The 17,072-nt window shown below is 35.9% G+C and overlaps 1 protein-coding gene across 1 annotated transcript in view; it reads right to left on the minus strand.

Annotated features, from left to right (window-relative positions):
* The window catches only part of MAGI3 (membrane associated guanylate kinase, WW and PDZ domain containing 3), a 219,058-nt gene that overhangs the window by 73,043 nt on the left and 128,943 nt on the right, over positions 1–17,072 (minus strand). Inside the window, 2 exon segments of the mRNA XM_032486989.1 lie at positions 1,478–1,597; positions 15,917–16,033. Coding sequence (XP_032342880.1) covers positions 1,478–1,597; positions 15,917–16,033 — 237 coding nt within the window.

Below are 17,072 nucleotides of genomic sequence, written 5' to 3' on the forward strand. Positions count from 1 at the left end.
TATAAGAGGGAGGTGAATGGGAGTAGGCTATTTGCATAAAAATAAAAAATAAGCAGCTGTCACTTCCTCTGAGAAGTCTTCACTGGCCATCTGATCTAAATAAGGCATTCCTATTATTTTCTTTCAATCCTTGTTTTTGTTTCCTTTATAACATCTCAATTTAGGTATTTTGCTTGTTTGTTTGTTTTTGACTGCCTTCCCCACTAAGGTCTAAGATTTATCCAGGCAGTACCATTTCAATATTGCTCAGCACAGTATCTCTAGTCCCTCTGATAGTGCTCAGCACATAGTAGGTACTTAATAAATGAGTTGTTGAATGAATGAAAGAAGGATCAAATAAATTAATAAATGAATGAATGAGACTTGGGAGCTAAGCCCAGAAAGGGTAGCTGGGTCAACTTAGCAGGCAAAAGGAAATCACTAAAGATTCTGAAGAGGAGAGAGACATGACCAGAACTGCATGTGAGGAAGACCAGCATGGTAGCAATAGGCAGGGTGGACTGGTGAGAGAGAAGAGAGTGGCACAAATGAGATCCACGGGGATGGCCGACATGAGCTAGTCCAGTGGGTCTACAGTGAGGTGATGAAAGTAAAAAGAAAGGCATTGTGAGAGCTGCTACAACGGAAGAAATGACTAGACTTGGTAACAGACTGGATGCAAACTGTGAGAAAAAGGAGGAAGTAAATGAAGACTCCCCTGTTTTCAGCTCTTAGTGCAGCTAAAGAGAAAAATTATGAAGAATTACTCCTTTGGACCGAACACAAATGCATATCTGGATATGTCGCATTCATGGTTAGATACTTATTGAACAACATCTCTTGGCACTGAAGATAATATTGAGCAAGAAAGACATGACATCTGCTTCCACAGAGCTTGAGAAAAGGGCAATTATAATAGTGTGATAAAGCAATAATGGAAAAGTACAGGGTGCTATGGGAGTGCACAAGCTTTCCAGTGAAGAGTCTTAGATAAGGAAAAAAAAATTTTAAGGTGAAACTGATCTTAAATCAGTACTTCCTAGACTCAAGTGAGTAAAGAGTTATGAAAAGAAAATCCAGTTTTTCTGTTTTTGTTATCCCCTCTCCTCACAATCTGTATTCTCTTTTCTCCAAGAAAACCACGGTATAAATAGATTTTAAAAGTGTACAGTATTTGGATTTCCAGCCACAAACAGAACTCGCAAGAACTTGCTGAGTTCATCTGATGAATGTGAATTACTATGAAATATGCAAACTGGCCAGTTTGAATGATTTCAGTATATTGTTCACAATCAACTTTATAATACAATGGAATGCTTTTGCTTATTGTTTAATCTCATTTTAATTAGTAAATTACAAATAGCCTAATCAAAAAAAGTTCCCAAAGACTGATAGAAAAACTTTTAAAAAACGGTATTTTACTGATCATTCCCGCTGAAATAACTCCAATCATTCAGATAGTTTTCTAAAGTGCACTTGTCAATATTTGGGGACATACCATCATACGTTCCACTTTCTAATAACGCTCCACTGTCTTCCAGTGCTTTGAATTGTTCAACAGAAATGAAATTATAGTCCACCCCTGGTACTTCCCCATCCCTGGGGGCCCTTGTAGTGCCTAAGGAAAAAAACAAGAAAAAAATAGGTTGTAAAGTGCTTTTAAACTTACAAAATGTTGAGAATAATAGAAAATTCAGTTTATAGAGAAACAGACTATTGAATATATTATATCTTCTAGAGTGATGATCAGAGAACTTGAGGTAAATTAACATTCCTAGGTGAAAAGTAGGACCATAAATAACGTAGGATGAGTAAATATACTTTAATAAAATCTACAGACAGCTATGAAATTCAAAATTACAAAGATTAAAATGTTAGTGTCAAAGGAAGCTTAACTTTCCAAGACACCAACAGCTAATTCTTCTTTTAAACCTCAATTACCATTACTTAACATTTGAAGGAAAGATAAATCCACTAAGGATTTCATTTTATGTAGCTACCTTACGTATTTTTTTCCTCCCTAGCATAAATGTAAACTATTTATTCTACTTACTAGAGTCACGAAGGACAAAAAAAGAAACAATTTTTTAAAGTTCTTTTAGTGAACTAACTCCATTTAAAAATCCTGAACAAATATTAATTATGTAATTATTTTAGACTAATGAATAAAGCGCTTAAGGCTTAAGATAGGAATTCACATATTACTTCTTAGCCATTATTCTCCAAGTAATTTCAAAAAATTAAGCAGTAAGTAAACTGTTTAAGGAAATTCACTACAGCAACAGAGCACTAAATTTCTAGCTATTAAGGAATGAATGCCAAAGTAAAATCTTTCAGATCCAAGCTATAAATTCAGGTTATGGCATCATTGCTATATTTTTAATCAAATTTCACCAAACAAGAATTATTACTTTTATGAACTGATATTGGAAATGTCATTTCAAATACTAGAGAATCCAAGGAAGAGACCCAGAGGTTCAGGCTGCAAGCAGAGCTGGGGCATTGTCCTGCACGAGGATGCCTTCCCAAGCCTGTCCCTCTACTTGTGCTCCCTGTTAACAGCACTCCAAGCCAGAAACCTGAGAATCAGTCACCTTGGGTTTCTCCCTCTACTCCAGGCACCAAATCTGGTTGATTCCATCTCCTAAATACCTCTAGGATTTACAGACTTTTCTTCATTCTCATACTCACTAAATTCATTCCATTATCTATGGCCTGTATTGTTGGTCTCCTGCGGTCACCCCCTTCCCAAAACAAGACCCTTCCTTACCCAAGCTGGGGCCAGTGACTTTTCCAAAACAATCTGAGCAAAAAGCCCTCTAAAGCCATCAATGGTTCCCATGATCCTTGGCATAAAATCCAGACTCTACCTCTCCAGCTTCTTTCTTGCCTCATCCCTTTCACAGTCAAGGCTTTAGCCATAGCAGATTCCACCCCCGCCCCAGTTCTTTTAGGCTTTCTTGCACTTGCTTATCTCCAAGGCTTTTTCTTTTTCCTTGGAAGTTTTCCTATTCCTTTTCCCACTCTTACCTCAGCTAACTCCTACTCAATCCTTCAGGTCCTGGCTTAGAAAGTTTCTTTACAGAATTTTTCTTTTCCTTTTTTTTTTTTTTTTTTTTTTTTTTGGTGCGGTGGGAGGTAATTAGGTTTATTTATTTATTTTTTAATGGAGGCACTGGGGATTGAACCAGGGACCTTGTGCATGCTAAGCACACACTGTATCACTGAGCTATATCCTCCCCCTAGGGAACCTTTCTTGATTCCCCATCTAGGGTGTGGCAATATGCAGGGACCATGTCTACCTGGTTCACAGCAAGAGCTCCAAGTCTTGGCACAGTGTGAGAACCACGGTAGGTACTCAATATGGAGAGTTGTCAAATTAAGTGAAACTTTAAACAAATGTAATTAGCACAGTACCTGTGCCATCATTATAAATTAATTCATAGGAAGCTACTGATTGCTTTTACTTTTTAGTGGCATTACATTCTATTATATTTTGTGACATGTGAAAAAGATTCACAATAATGATGATAAAACATTAATGGTAAATGATCTCAGAAAACAATGATTAAGCCAATATTCTAAACAAAGACTGTATGCAATGAATTTCCCCCTTATTTTTACCCAATTTTTAAATAAAAACAACCATTTCTTTATCTGTTTTATATTACAGAGGACGCAAAATCTAGAAATCGTAACTTCCTTTTTCTTAACATATTTTTTCACTGTCAAATTTTGGTTTCTCATATACTGACTAAAATACACTGTTAGAGTGCCCAAATCAACAGCTTTTAGTTCCATGTTAAGTAAAAGTTAACATTAGAAAATAAATTCAAAACAATTAAATTTATGATTAGTAGCTATGACAGATGGCAAAACATGGCCCCATATTTTGAACCTCCTCCCCACAAGAGATGGGGCCTGTTGCCTCACCTCTTGAATCTGGACTGGATTCATGGCTTGCTTTGAATAATTTAATGTGATGGTGTGCAAGTTCAGGAGTCTAGATTTCCACCTTTGCCTTCTTGGAATGGTCCCACCACCATGTATGGATATCCAGGCTGGACCACTGAATGATGAGAGTCCCAGCCAATAAACAGCACCAAGGCCCCAGACATATGAGTGACTCTATTTTAGCCCTTCCAACCCTTGTTGAGCTGCCAACAACTGCAGCCACATGAGTGGTCCCAGTTGAGCTCAGCCAACTCATGAAACCATGAGAAATAATACATGGTGGTTATTTTAAGCCATTAAGTTTTAGGGTAGTCTGTAATACAGCAAAGGCTAATTGAAATATTACCCAAATAAACTCTACTATAAAACATAATGACTATATAAAACCCAATTTAAGGATAAACCATATTACAGATAACACTATTTAAAAAAAAACACTGACCCAAGGGGCAGGAGCAACTCTGTATTGTAGTCTGGGATGATGATTAATGGTACAGTTTTGAGTGAGCACTTAATCCCTCTGGGCTTCGTTCTCTTTCTGCAAAGTGGCATTGAGCGAGATGGTGCTCTTAACTTAACTCTTTCCATTAATAGATATAAAACATTATGTATGATTCCAACATATATGTTTCCAAGACTCACGAAGTAGCTTTAAAGTTAATTCTCTTTACAAATGTATTATAAATTTTCACTTCTTCCCCTCAAAACATATAATCTCGTATACATAAAAAGTCCTCTACCTTCCCCTACCCTACCCATTGCCTTCAGCATTCCAGAAAATTCATCTTTCTATTCTGATACTCTATAAACTTAATGTAAAGCTTTGTATACCCCATCTAGTAAATACTGTCTTTGTCCTTTTTACATAAAAATTCCTCTAAGTTCTCCTTACTCAGTCTCCAATTCCTCTCCTCTCATTCTCTCTTGGTGCCATTCCAATCAGATCATTGCCCCAATCACTCCCACTGAGACAATTTGTTATGTATATTAGTAGTTTCCACTTTGCTTGACCCAATGGTCAAGTCTCAGTGCTCATATTACTCGGCCAATCAACAACCTCTGACATAACTGATCATTCTCCCTCCCTTTTGTTTTATTCTGAAATACACAGAAAAGTACATAAAACATACATGTACAATTTAACAAGTAATAATAAAGCAAACTCATCCAGGTGAAGAAACAGAACATTATGAGGACGCCAAAAGCCCCATTGTGTGCCTCCAACCATAAATCTCTCTCTTCCTCCACCCCCAACGTAACCACCTTCTTGACACTTGTGATGATTTCCTGTCTTTTAAAAAATATTTTTACCAACGAAGTAATGCATTTCTGAGCAACAGAGCTTAGTTTTGCCTGTTTTGTAACTTCACATGAAAGGAATTATACCATATGCATCCTTTTGTGTCCATGTCAATACCTGTTATCAGGTTTTGAAATTTCTGCCAACATGCTAAATACGTAAAGGCATCTCACTGTGTATTTCATGCACAAATGCCTTATGAGATTAAACATTTTTCATATATGTACTAGCCACAGAGATTGCTTCTGTTGTGAAGTGGCTATTCAAGTCCTTTGCCACTTCTCTTTTGGGGTGCTTATCTTTTTAAAAATTGTAGTTCTTTACATTCTGGACACTACAGTACTTCATCAAATCTAAGTAAACAGCAGCTTCCAAATGCACCATTATTTTATCCCTAAGAAAGATATAAAAACCCTGGCAATTACAGTTGAGGGATGTCATGTATTGCAAGACGCATCCAATTGTAGAGAGGTTAAAATGTGAAATAACTGTCTTAGTACTAAAGCACCACAGTCCTTTGCCAATCGATACGTGTGTTGCAAATGGGGTGTTTCTGCTAAAATGTGAAATATACTTTCTTGAAATAATGCTTTCTGCAAAATCATGCACCAAAACTAACAGAAGATTATGGAGAAAATAAGGTAGGGTGGATCTCTGTATCCAGGGCACAAGTAAAATCAGTAACAATCCTAATAAAAATATTAATACAGTTTAAAAGATATGTTATACTCCTCATAAAAATATTAGAGTAAATAAAATACTTTGTCTTTAAAAACAGTAAGAAAAAAAGAAATGAAGAGAAAAGGTAGCTTGGCAGAAAGGGGTACAAGCAGGGTTGAGGCTATTGAAAAATGAAGATATGGCAAAATGTGCAAACAACAATTTTAAGATCAAGCATAAGTTCAAGTGGAAAAAAGATGCCAAATTGAGGTGAACAGGCATCATATATGGTAGAAGCAACATTTGGCTATGTTTGTACAGTGTATGTTTACCTGCTGCTACTTGATGATACAAAACATTAGCTTGCTGGGAAGAAGAAATAAGAACTAACATTATCTCAGATCACTTGACATCATTCTCCTACCTAATTAGGAATCACATATGAACTTATCCACATTATCAAAACAAATGTTGTTGCAAAACAGTATCTTCTCCCATTCTGTGATTTCTTTTCACCTTTGTTTTTTAGTGGTCTTTTGATGACAGAAGTTTTTCATTTTAACGTAGTCAAATTTATCAGTCTTTTCCTTTAGATCGAATGCTTTTTGTGTCTTGTTGAAGAAATCCCTTCCAAGGCCATGGACATATTCCATATCCTTTTTAAAAAAATTACAGTTTTGCCTTTCACACCTAGTACTTTAATGTTCTAAAACATTTTTTTTGGACCTAGTGGGAGGTAGTAATTCAATTTCCTTTTTTTCCCAAATGCCTCTTCAAGATTTACTGAAAGTCAATTATTTTCCCCTCTGATCAGTAATAGCACCTCTGTCACAGCAATCTTACACAGAAACACACATTTAAGACTGGGTATCTATCACTGGGCTTTCTATTACCTCCCGTTTATCTACTGTACATTCCTGCAGCTGCATCACAGTATGTAATTATTACACTGCTGTGATAAATCCTGAGATAGAATAAAGCAAGTCCACTTATCTTGTTTTTTCTATTCATAGCCTTTCTATATAAATTCTGGAATCAGATAGGCTAAAAATGCTGGAATTTTAATGGAATTAGATTCAATCTATTAATCAATTTGAGGTGAACTGGTATCTTCGCCATATTGAGTCTTTTAATCCATGAACAAGAAATCTCTGTCAATATACTTAGATTTTCCTTAATGTCCCTTAATTTTACCTTATAGAGGTCTTTAGATTAATTTTTAGATATTTCAAATATTTTTATACTATCTTGATGCTATAAATGATATCTTTCTGTAAATTTTCATCTTCTAATTATTGATGGTATAAAAGAATATAATTGTGGGAGTTTATTTCGTTATCTTGATATAATTTACCTATAATAAAATTCACTAATATTAACAGTACAATCCTACGAATTTTGGGAACCATCACCCCTAAAAGTTTCCTTGTATCCTTTTGCAGTCTCCCACCCTGTGGGAGCCTATGATCTATTGTCATTATAGTTTTGCCCTTATTAGAATCTCATAGAAATTAAATCATACTTTAATTTGATTCTAGTAGTGGTTTGTGTCTGGCTTCTTTCATTTTGCATGACACTTTTGAGATTCATCCATTTTGTTGGGATATTCCACTGTATAGATATACCAAAATTTGATTATGTACTCACCACTGGTGGACATTTGGATTGTTTCCAGATTTCAGGTACCATAAAAATAAAAAAAGCTGCTGTAAATTTACATGTCTTTAGGTGGATGTGTATTTAAATTTATGTTGGGTTAATACCTGAGAGTAGAATAACTAGGTCATATGACAAGTGTATGTGTAACTTTATTAAAAACACGTCCCTTCAAAGCAGACGCACCATCCTGCATTCCTACCAACAATATATGAGAGCTATAGCTAATTTACATTGGTTTTTCTATTTAAAAATTCCTTTCTGGAGCCTCGTGGCAGATTTACTTTTTCTAAATTCCAAGAAAAAAAATCAGTTGATGGAGAAAATGAGAAAAGAAAAGTATTATAATTCTGCTGTGAGAATTAAAGCTTAATTATTTGACATAGAGATGATACTGGTTTAAAGGAAACTACTGATATCAATTGAAAACAAGGGCAGGGAACACTGAAAAGTAGAATCAAATGTTAAAGCTTGACATTTCCAGGGACCAGGACAGAAGCACGGGGGAGAGCAGCCAGTCCTACCTGCAGCTGTTCCCACGCTGCAAGTGTGCGGTAAGGGCCCTGTCTGCTAATGGTGGGTCATTCTTGCAAAAACAATATTAGTAAGAACATATATATTTATAACTTATATAAAGCCTATGAGTGATGTGCCAAAAAAGTGACAAGTTTTGGAGGCTAGGTAAGACCTAAATTGGCAGTTTCAACATGTGATTCTGTGTAATGCTGTTAACATTGGTGGGGAGACCTGAATGTTACCTGAATATTATCCAACAATGTCCTCTGACATTTTCCACCATTTGATATTTGCTATGCATTTCAGTGCTTTGTAAATACTTTGAGAGAGTAAATGCAGTAAGAAGGGAATGTCATAGCACACTTTACCCTGAAATCAGAAACTGGTCTAAAATCCGAAGTAAAAGCAACATAGACTTCAATGGCAAAAACAAAATCAGGGCAAGAAAACAAAATATGGGAAACAAGTTTAAATGAGTGACCAGTGGCTAATGCCCAATTTGAAGATGCTTTGGACACACTCAACAATTTGATGAATGTCAATGCAAAATGAAATACATTTTTTTCTATGTCTGGAATATTTCTTAACGAACAAAGATCATGGCCATCAGATAATGTGAAGATACTTTGTATGCTTTAAATTTTCATTACAGGAGTGAAAAATTCAAATATTAAATATGTGCGATATTATCTTTCAAATTTGTGTATGATTTTTATTTGGCATTTTATGTTACTGTTCCCTTCTTTTAAGGTTCTATTTGCAAATGACTATCAGGCTGAAATTATTTGAAAGTTGTATTAAATACTGTCATGTTAGTTTCTAATAATAATAATCCATTAATTTTATATTGTCAGTTTCTCTAGGCGGTTGGTGCACTCAAGATAATCCAACCCACACCTCTGTTTATAGCCATTATTACTGCTGTAACGGTCAAGAGCAGCAATCATTTTGGTTCTTAAGGTACTTGATTCAACTGGTACTTGATCACAATCTAGCCACAGGTTATACTATGATTAAATTGTGATGCACTCGTCATGAACTATGAGCATCCTACTTCTCACTGGAAGGAATCTGGCTCTGGGCTCAAGAACACAACCAAAACTAATCCTTAAACTCCTTCCTGGAAGGTCTGTCTCCTGGGACTACTTCCAGCACCAATTCTGTATCAGCCAGGGTTCAAACAGGAGCCAGAAACTAGACAGTAACTTGAATAAGGAGAGCTTACTGTAAAGAATTATGAGCTATTTGTAAAGAATTAACTAACAGAGAATAAAAGAGAATTCTGAAGATATCACCCAAGAGATGAACGAGAACAAACTTAGAAGAAAGGGACACACTCAAAATCTGCAATTCAGACTTTGCTGGAGGTGTGTAGCAGCCCACTGGATGGTAGAGAAGTGTGCTGGATTGCCTGGGGACACAGTTCATCCACAGTCAGTGGGTTGACTGTCAGGCATGGAACTGCCTGCTGGAGTACCAGTGACATTCACCAGCAAGCTGCCTTGGGTGGTGGGGATGTATATAGGGGGACTTACTGGAAAGCCAGTTGGTTTTGCTAGAAACCCACAGGAAAACCACTTGTAAGAGATACTGCTGAGATCTGGGGAGCCTGCTGGGATTCCCACAGAACTCATCAGGAAACTGCAAAGAATTCAGCTGGTGCATTTGTAGGCATCTATTAGGGTGTTCCTGAACTCACTGCTGGGACTCTCCCCACCCTCTCCCCTCAACGGTGCACTACTGAACTTGCCCCTGGGTAGCTGACTGCTAGAGTGCTGCTGAAACTTTTTAAGTATCTTTTTGTAGGCAGGAGCAAAAAGAAAAACACACTAGAATCAGGAAAAGAAGCTTATTCTTTCTCCAGTATCCTTCCTGCACCCTCTATTGACAAAGCTTAACACTGTGCCAGATGGAAAGGAAAAATGTGACAGTATCATACGCAGGAAAAAAGAGTAGATGTGTAGCCAAGAGGCAGAAATAATTGGCAGACTACTTTTCTGAGAGATTCTATCATGAACTAAAGTTGAATTTTTGTTAAATGTTTTTAGCACCCATTGAGAAGATCATATGGCTTTTCCAGTCTGTTACTATATTAATCCTCAAATGTTACACCAACCTTGCATTCCTGGGACAAATAGCACTTGGTTGTAATATGTTATCCTAGTATATATTGCTATATATTGATTTGCTAACATATTTACAGAATTTTTGAGTTTATGTTCATGAAAAAAAATTTGGTCTAATATTATTTTCTTTCAATATTTTTGTCTGGCTTTAGAATCAGGGTAATGCTCAGATCACAAAGTGAGCTGGGAAGTGTTCTATTTTTCAGAAGAATTTGTGTAGAACTGGTATAATTTCTTCTTTAAATATTTGGAACAATTCACCAGTACCATCTGGGCCTGAAGTTTTCTTTATGGGAAAGTTACAAACTACAAATTTAATTTCTTGAAAGTTAGAGAGCTGTTCAGTACATCTATTTCTTCTTGAGTGAGCATTGATAGTTTCTGTCTTCCAATCCATTTCATCTGAGTTGCTGAGTTTATTGGCATAAAGTTGTTTAGGATATTCCTTATTATCCACTTAACATCTTTAGGACTTTTAGTGATGCCGTCTCTCTCATTCCTGATCCTGTTGTTTATCACTTTTATTGATCTGAAAGAAGCAACTTTGGATTTCACTGATTTTTCTTTGAAATTTTCTCATTTCTATTATCTAGTTTATTGATTTCTGCTCTTTGTTATTTCCTTCCTACCACTTTATTTGGGTTTACTTTGATCTTCTTATGGTAGAAATTTAGATCACTGATTGACATCTTCATTATTTTCTAATATAAGTGTTTAACACTATAAATTTCCCTCTAAATACTGCTCTAGCAAAATTCCACAAATTGATATGTTATATTGACATGTGTGATCCTTTGTAATTTTCCTTATGGCTCATTCTTTAACTCACAGGTTAGTTAGAAGAGTGCTATTTACTTTCCAAATGTTTGAAGATCTTCCAGATATCCTTCTGTAAATGATTTCTAATTTAATTCCATTATGATCAGAACATATTTCATATGATTTAAATCCTTTTAAATTTACTGAGTCTTGTTTTATGGTCCAAAACATGGTCTATATTTGATGTACCATGTTCACTAGAAAAGAATGTATATCCTTATGTTGCTGAGTGGCATGCCCTAACAAGCAACAATTAGGTTAAGTTGGTTTAAAGTGTTATTCATGTTATAACCTTATTGATTTTCTGCTTACTTTTTCCTAAGGGGTATTAAAATCTTCAACTATAATTATGAAGTTGTTTATTTTCTTTTTGGTTCTATCATTTTGGTATCATTTCCATTCCACCTGAAGAATTTCCTTTAACAGTTCTTACAGTGCAAGTCTGCTGGAGAAAAATTCTCTCACCCTTTTTTGTCTCAAAAAGTCTATTTCCTTTTTTTTTTTTTTAAGGGTGTTTTTATTGTATACAGAAATCTAGGTTGCCATTTTTTTTTTCCCTTCCAGCATATTAAAGATGACATTTGACTGACTTCTGGCTTGTACTGTTTCTGTTGATAAGTCTGCAGTCATTCTATGTTCCCTTGTATGTATGTATCTTTTTTTTCCATCTGCCTTTCACATTTTCTCTTTATCACTGGTTTTCAGCAATTAGATTATGATGTATGTTGATCTGTTTTTTTTTAAAATGTCTTTTCTGCCTTGAGATTTGTTGAGATTCTTAGATCTATGAGATCTGAGTTTATAGTTTCCATCGAATTTGGAAACATTTTAGCCATTATTTCTTCAAATATTTTTTCAGCTTCTCCCACTTTGGCTTACTAGTGTGCCACAGGTCAATATGAACAGACTGCAGTCCTGTTCTGCCTATAATCCAGTTATATACATATCTTGCCCAATTCTAGCTGTTTATGTGGAGAGTAAATCCAGCACCAGTCAGTCCTTCATGGCAGAAGAAGAAGTGTCTCTGCCTCCTTCACTTTTTGATTGCTTTAAAAAATTTACTTTTTTAGTCTTTTTCCTCTGCATGGTTCAGTTTGATTCATTTATATTTCTATGCATTCAAATTCACTGATCTTTTCTTTTGCAGTTTCTAATCTGCTGTTAAGCCCATCCAGTGAATTTTTTAAATTCCCTTTAGTTCTTTTTAAAAATGTATATTTCATTTTCTCTTCATTCTGTTCATACTGCTCTTTAAATCCTTGAGTATATTTATGATAATTCTAAAATTCTTGGTATGGTCATTATGTGTGTCATTTCTGGGTTTTTTTTTTTTTCTTTCTTTAACCGGTTCACTTTTCTTTTGATTATAAGTCACATTTTCTTGCTATTTTGTATGCCTAGTAATTTTTTATTAGACACCAAACACTATGAATATTACATTATTCAGTATCTAGATTTTGCTGTCTTCCTTTAAACAGTGTTGACTTTTTCCCCTTACCTCCCTTCCTCCTTCCCTGTATTTTTGCTAACAGTCAAGTTACATGCATAGTCACTTGATCTTTTGAAGGATTTTAAAATTAAACTTCTTTAAAGTGGGCCTCAAGAAGCTTAATCCTTTTAACCCAACTAGTAAGCCATGACCCTTATGGGGTCTCCCACTTAGGCTGCTTAGAACTTAATTTCTCTTAGCCCTGCGTAAGCTCTGGGAATTATTAACCTTACAGCTCCCAGAGACTTCCTTGCCCTGCCGTGTGGAGTCCTATCCTACACACTGTCAGCTTGGTATTCAGCAAGAGACCCAAGAAAGAAGGCACCTCTGCAGTTTGCTTGAGCTACTTTTCTTCACAGGCCTTCCCCACCTGACACCCTGTCTTGCAAATTTCACACATTTCCAACATCTTGAACTCAGACTTCTGTCTCCTCAACTCAGAGTCCACTGAACCCTGCCTGGGCTCTCCCTCCCGCTCTGTGGCCTAGAAAGTGCCTCCAGGCAGAAAGCTGAGGGAATTATGACCCCTTTGTGTGCAGCCTCCTTTCCTCTTCTCTTAGGGATCATGGTCATGTTTCATCTATAGTGCAATGTCTGACAATAGTAGAAGTCTCTCTCTTATTAATTTTGTTGCTTAAATTGTCTCAAATTTTGTCAGTGAGCACTCCTTCTTGGTGGCTTCTTTTTTTTAATGTTATTTTGATATTTCCCTACAATTTTTAAAGCATACTTTCTGGTACAATTAGATGTCCTAAGCTCACCTTGTACTTTTCTGGCCTCAGACCTGGAATCAGAATTTTCTCCCAGAAGATCTGGTGGTCCTTTAGTAAAGAATTGCATTTAAAGACCAGATGTGACCATTCAGCTTGCTAACTGCTACTGACACTTCGAGGTTCTTGGAGGGGTTTTGGACACTTCAATTTATAGGTTAGGCTTCTGTTAGGAACGGAAATGGCTGCAGCTGTTTGGACTCTGTGAATTAAAACAAATAAATTATAGCTCCTTTCTAGGACAAAACCTCACAGTGGGGAGAAACTGCAAAACTAGGACAGTAGAAGTAAGTTAAAAAGAAGATCCAAGTGGCAGAGGGCAGCAGAAAGTACAAGGACCTATTTTTATTAACTTGCTTTAACCAAGAAAGAGGGAGCTCTAGAGCTATGACACGAAAAACGCTGCCCTGAGACACCCTATGTGGGCAAAATGCAAAGTTACTTATAAGGGAATAAAAATCAGACTGCTTTTCCATTTTTTAAGAGCGATGCTTTATGTGAGAAGACAATTAGATAAACTGACTAATTAAGATAGTCAGGGAAAGAAATGATGAGCCAAAGATTTCATATCTATCCAAACAAACTTTAAAGTAAAAGGCCACAGGCAAACTGCTAAGATGATCCTGTGACCCCTTCGTGGAAATCTGGTCAAGAACAAGCTTTAGAGAATCACAATTATCGAAAAACAACAGCACAAGGGTTGATGGTTAGATTAAATAGCTGTTTACCCATAGAACAGAGAATAAATGAGGTTTATAAAGGGGAGAGTGCAGTATGTAATGGCTGTTTGCATTCCAATCTAGATAAAGCTCAAGAATCAAAAAACAGTGAGAATGAGAAAAGCATATGCAAAGTAGAATAAGCTTGCTGATTACCTTATGTTTGTGGGGAATAAAAAGATACTACTTCAAGCCAGAAGATGGGAGAGGGAAAGGAAAGGGGGAAGAAGAAATGACTAGACAATTTTAATATTGCTCATACATAAAGGAACAAAAAGAAAAAAAAGATGGAGGAGGAACAAAGACCATTTATAAAAGTATAAAGGTAGCCATCAGAATAAAGATACAAATCTTCCTAAACAGAGAAATCAAGTAAAATAGACTACACAGTGAAAGGCTTTTTATATAGAAGACTTGTATATGGGTAAAATAGAAAAACATGACAAAACTGAGACTAAACATATAGATCACATCAATAAATATAAAGTTTTACATTGGCTACAAAGTTCAACACTTTTTAAAGCAAAGAGATTCAGAAAGATAAGAGAATAAAAAGATGGATAAAGATTTGTCAGGCAAATGCAAAGAAAAGAAGGTAGGAGTTGCAATTCTAAAATCTGACAAGGTAGATTTATGGGAGAAAATCATAAGGAGTCAGATTTTAAAACAAAATATTTTATAGCATGTTAAGGAATCCAGACTTGCAAGTCAATAGGAGTCTTTGAAGGCTTAACCATAGATGGACAAGAATCAGACGTGCACGTTAAAGATGGACTAGACTGATGTGACATGGGAGGCAAGGGGTACAATTAGAATCAGGCAAGGTGACAATTACTGCTTAAATACCTACACTAGACCAAGTGGTTTACACTCATGTTCTCATTTTAATTCTAATAATTGTATGAGGTGAGCCTTATTATTCATATTTCATATACAGAGATTCTGAATCTTCCTAAGCTTCAGAATCTACATATATGAACCTGCCCAAGTGAACCAACTAGTAAAATGCTAGAATCAACATTATAAAGTCAGTTTTACTTAACTCTTTGCCACTATACAATGCTATTTGTTTTTTGTTTTTTAAGGTCCGTAAGAAAGAGTGAGGGTCTACCACAGTGCAGAGGGATAGGTATTTAAGAAACATAATTAGGAAGTTTGGTGATGGACTAGACATTGTGTGAGACTAACTAATAATAACAAAACAAAAGAAATCAAGAATTCCTGAGGCATATAATATAAAAGCTAGTATCCACAAGGAGTTACAAAGACACCGAAAAGTAACCAGAATGTCCTTTTATGCCCTTTTATTGTTTACTGCTTTTATTCTTCCCCAGACCTACACTAATTAAACCAAGTACACATTATTTGTTATGCGTCTTTTAAAAAAGCCCCAAACACCATTACAACAATAACCAGGTCCTGAAGAAAACTATTAAGACTGGAATAGATACACCAACATCGAGATAAAAATTCAAAATGGATTACCACAAAGGTGGCACTGCATGCTTCCTCCTTTTTCCCTTTGGGGAAAGGGCAGATTTTTAAATTAGTAACAGCCTAATACTGCCAAAATGTTTATTTTCAGCGTACAAGGCATTGAAAGCAAAAAAGTCTTCTTACTGCACAGGCTTCAGAAATTGATTTACAGGAATAAAAGCTAGTTAGCAACATGTACATTTAAATTCTTAAAGTCTTATGACTTGTTACAAAGTCACAATATAGAGTCTTCTCGTTTTTCTATTTTTAAAAACAAAACCCTTGAAAATCCTCTGAAAAATTTTCTCTTCATCCAATTTTTGTTTCGTTCTATGGCTCCAACTTAGTCTTCACAATTTCATAGAAGATAGTCTACTGAATTATTTCTAGATGTTTGATTAGTTAAATAAAGATATTCTGGACTCATTTCTTTTATCCCATCTCATACTTACATGGAATGGTTCTCAAATAGAGATTATCTCTGATCACTTGCTGCAGTTTGTGGTCAATTGATCCTTTCTGAAACTGAAGACTTAGGTAATGTCGCAAATCTTTATTAATGACTTTGCCTACAAAAAAACCACAGAAGACAAAACACATAACTGTTAGATCTCCAGTTAAATATCGATGCTAGTGAATGAATACCTTTAAAACATTTAGCTATAAATGGGAAAAAGAAATAAAAATAGTTCACCAAAAGCAAGATAACTAATACCAAATTATTATAGGTACTATAATTAAAACATAAACCTGTAATACACAATGTGGGCATAATTTTACATGGTAGGAGTGGGAGGAGGTGTAAGGTCAGAAAATATAACAAATATTCAAGTTAATTTCATTCAGTCCCATGACTTTAAATACGATCTATATGCTGATAAGTTCCAAATTCTTATCATATCTCTATCCCTGGCCTATCTCCACCAGGCTCCAAACTCATCTAACTCCTTCATATATATTTCAGATATATTTGTAAGTCAAATAAGCACCTCAAATTTCAGATAAACAAAAGAGAACTCTTAACTCTATCCTCCTCCAATATTTCCTACTCTTCTAGTTTTCCCTGCTTTAAAAAATTACCACCACCCATCTAAAAGAACAAACGCAAAAGCTAGACGTCATCTCCAATTTCTCCTTTTGACTTTTATCCCCTGAAGCAATTTATTAGCAACTTTTGTCAGTTCTCCCTCCAAAACATATCCCACACTGCCCACTTCTCTCCACTTCCATTGCCACCACCCTAAGCTAAGCCACCATTTCTTATGTGGAATTCAGCAACAGCCTTCAAATTGGTCTCACTGCATCCACTCTTGGCTCCTTCCTGCTCCCACCACTCACACAGAAGCCAAAACGAGATTTTAAACATAAATCAGATAATCACTACTCTGTTTAGAGCTACCCAATGACTTCCTGCTGCTCTTGGAGTGTAATACAAACTTCTAAACAGGGCCTAGGAGGCCCTACCTGTTCCAGCTCTGGCCATCTCTGACCATCTCTGACCAGGCTCCTTCACCCTTCCCGTCAGTGTCCCACCCACACTGGCCATCTTTCTCATCTCTAACAGGCCAAATGGGCCCTACTCAGAACCTTCTGTGTATCACTAGAGTG

Source organism: Camelus ferus, chromosome 9 (genome assembly GCF_009834535.1).
Source record: "Camelus ferus isolate YT-003-E chromosome 9, BCGSAC_Cfer_1.0, whole genome shotgun sequence".
NCBI lineage: Eukaryota > Metazoa > Chordata > Mammalia > Artiodactyla > Camelidae > Camelus > Camelus ferus.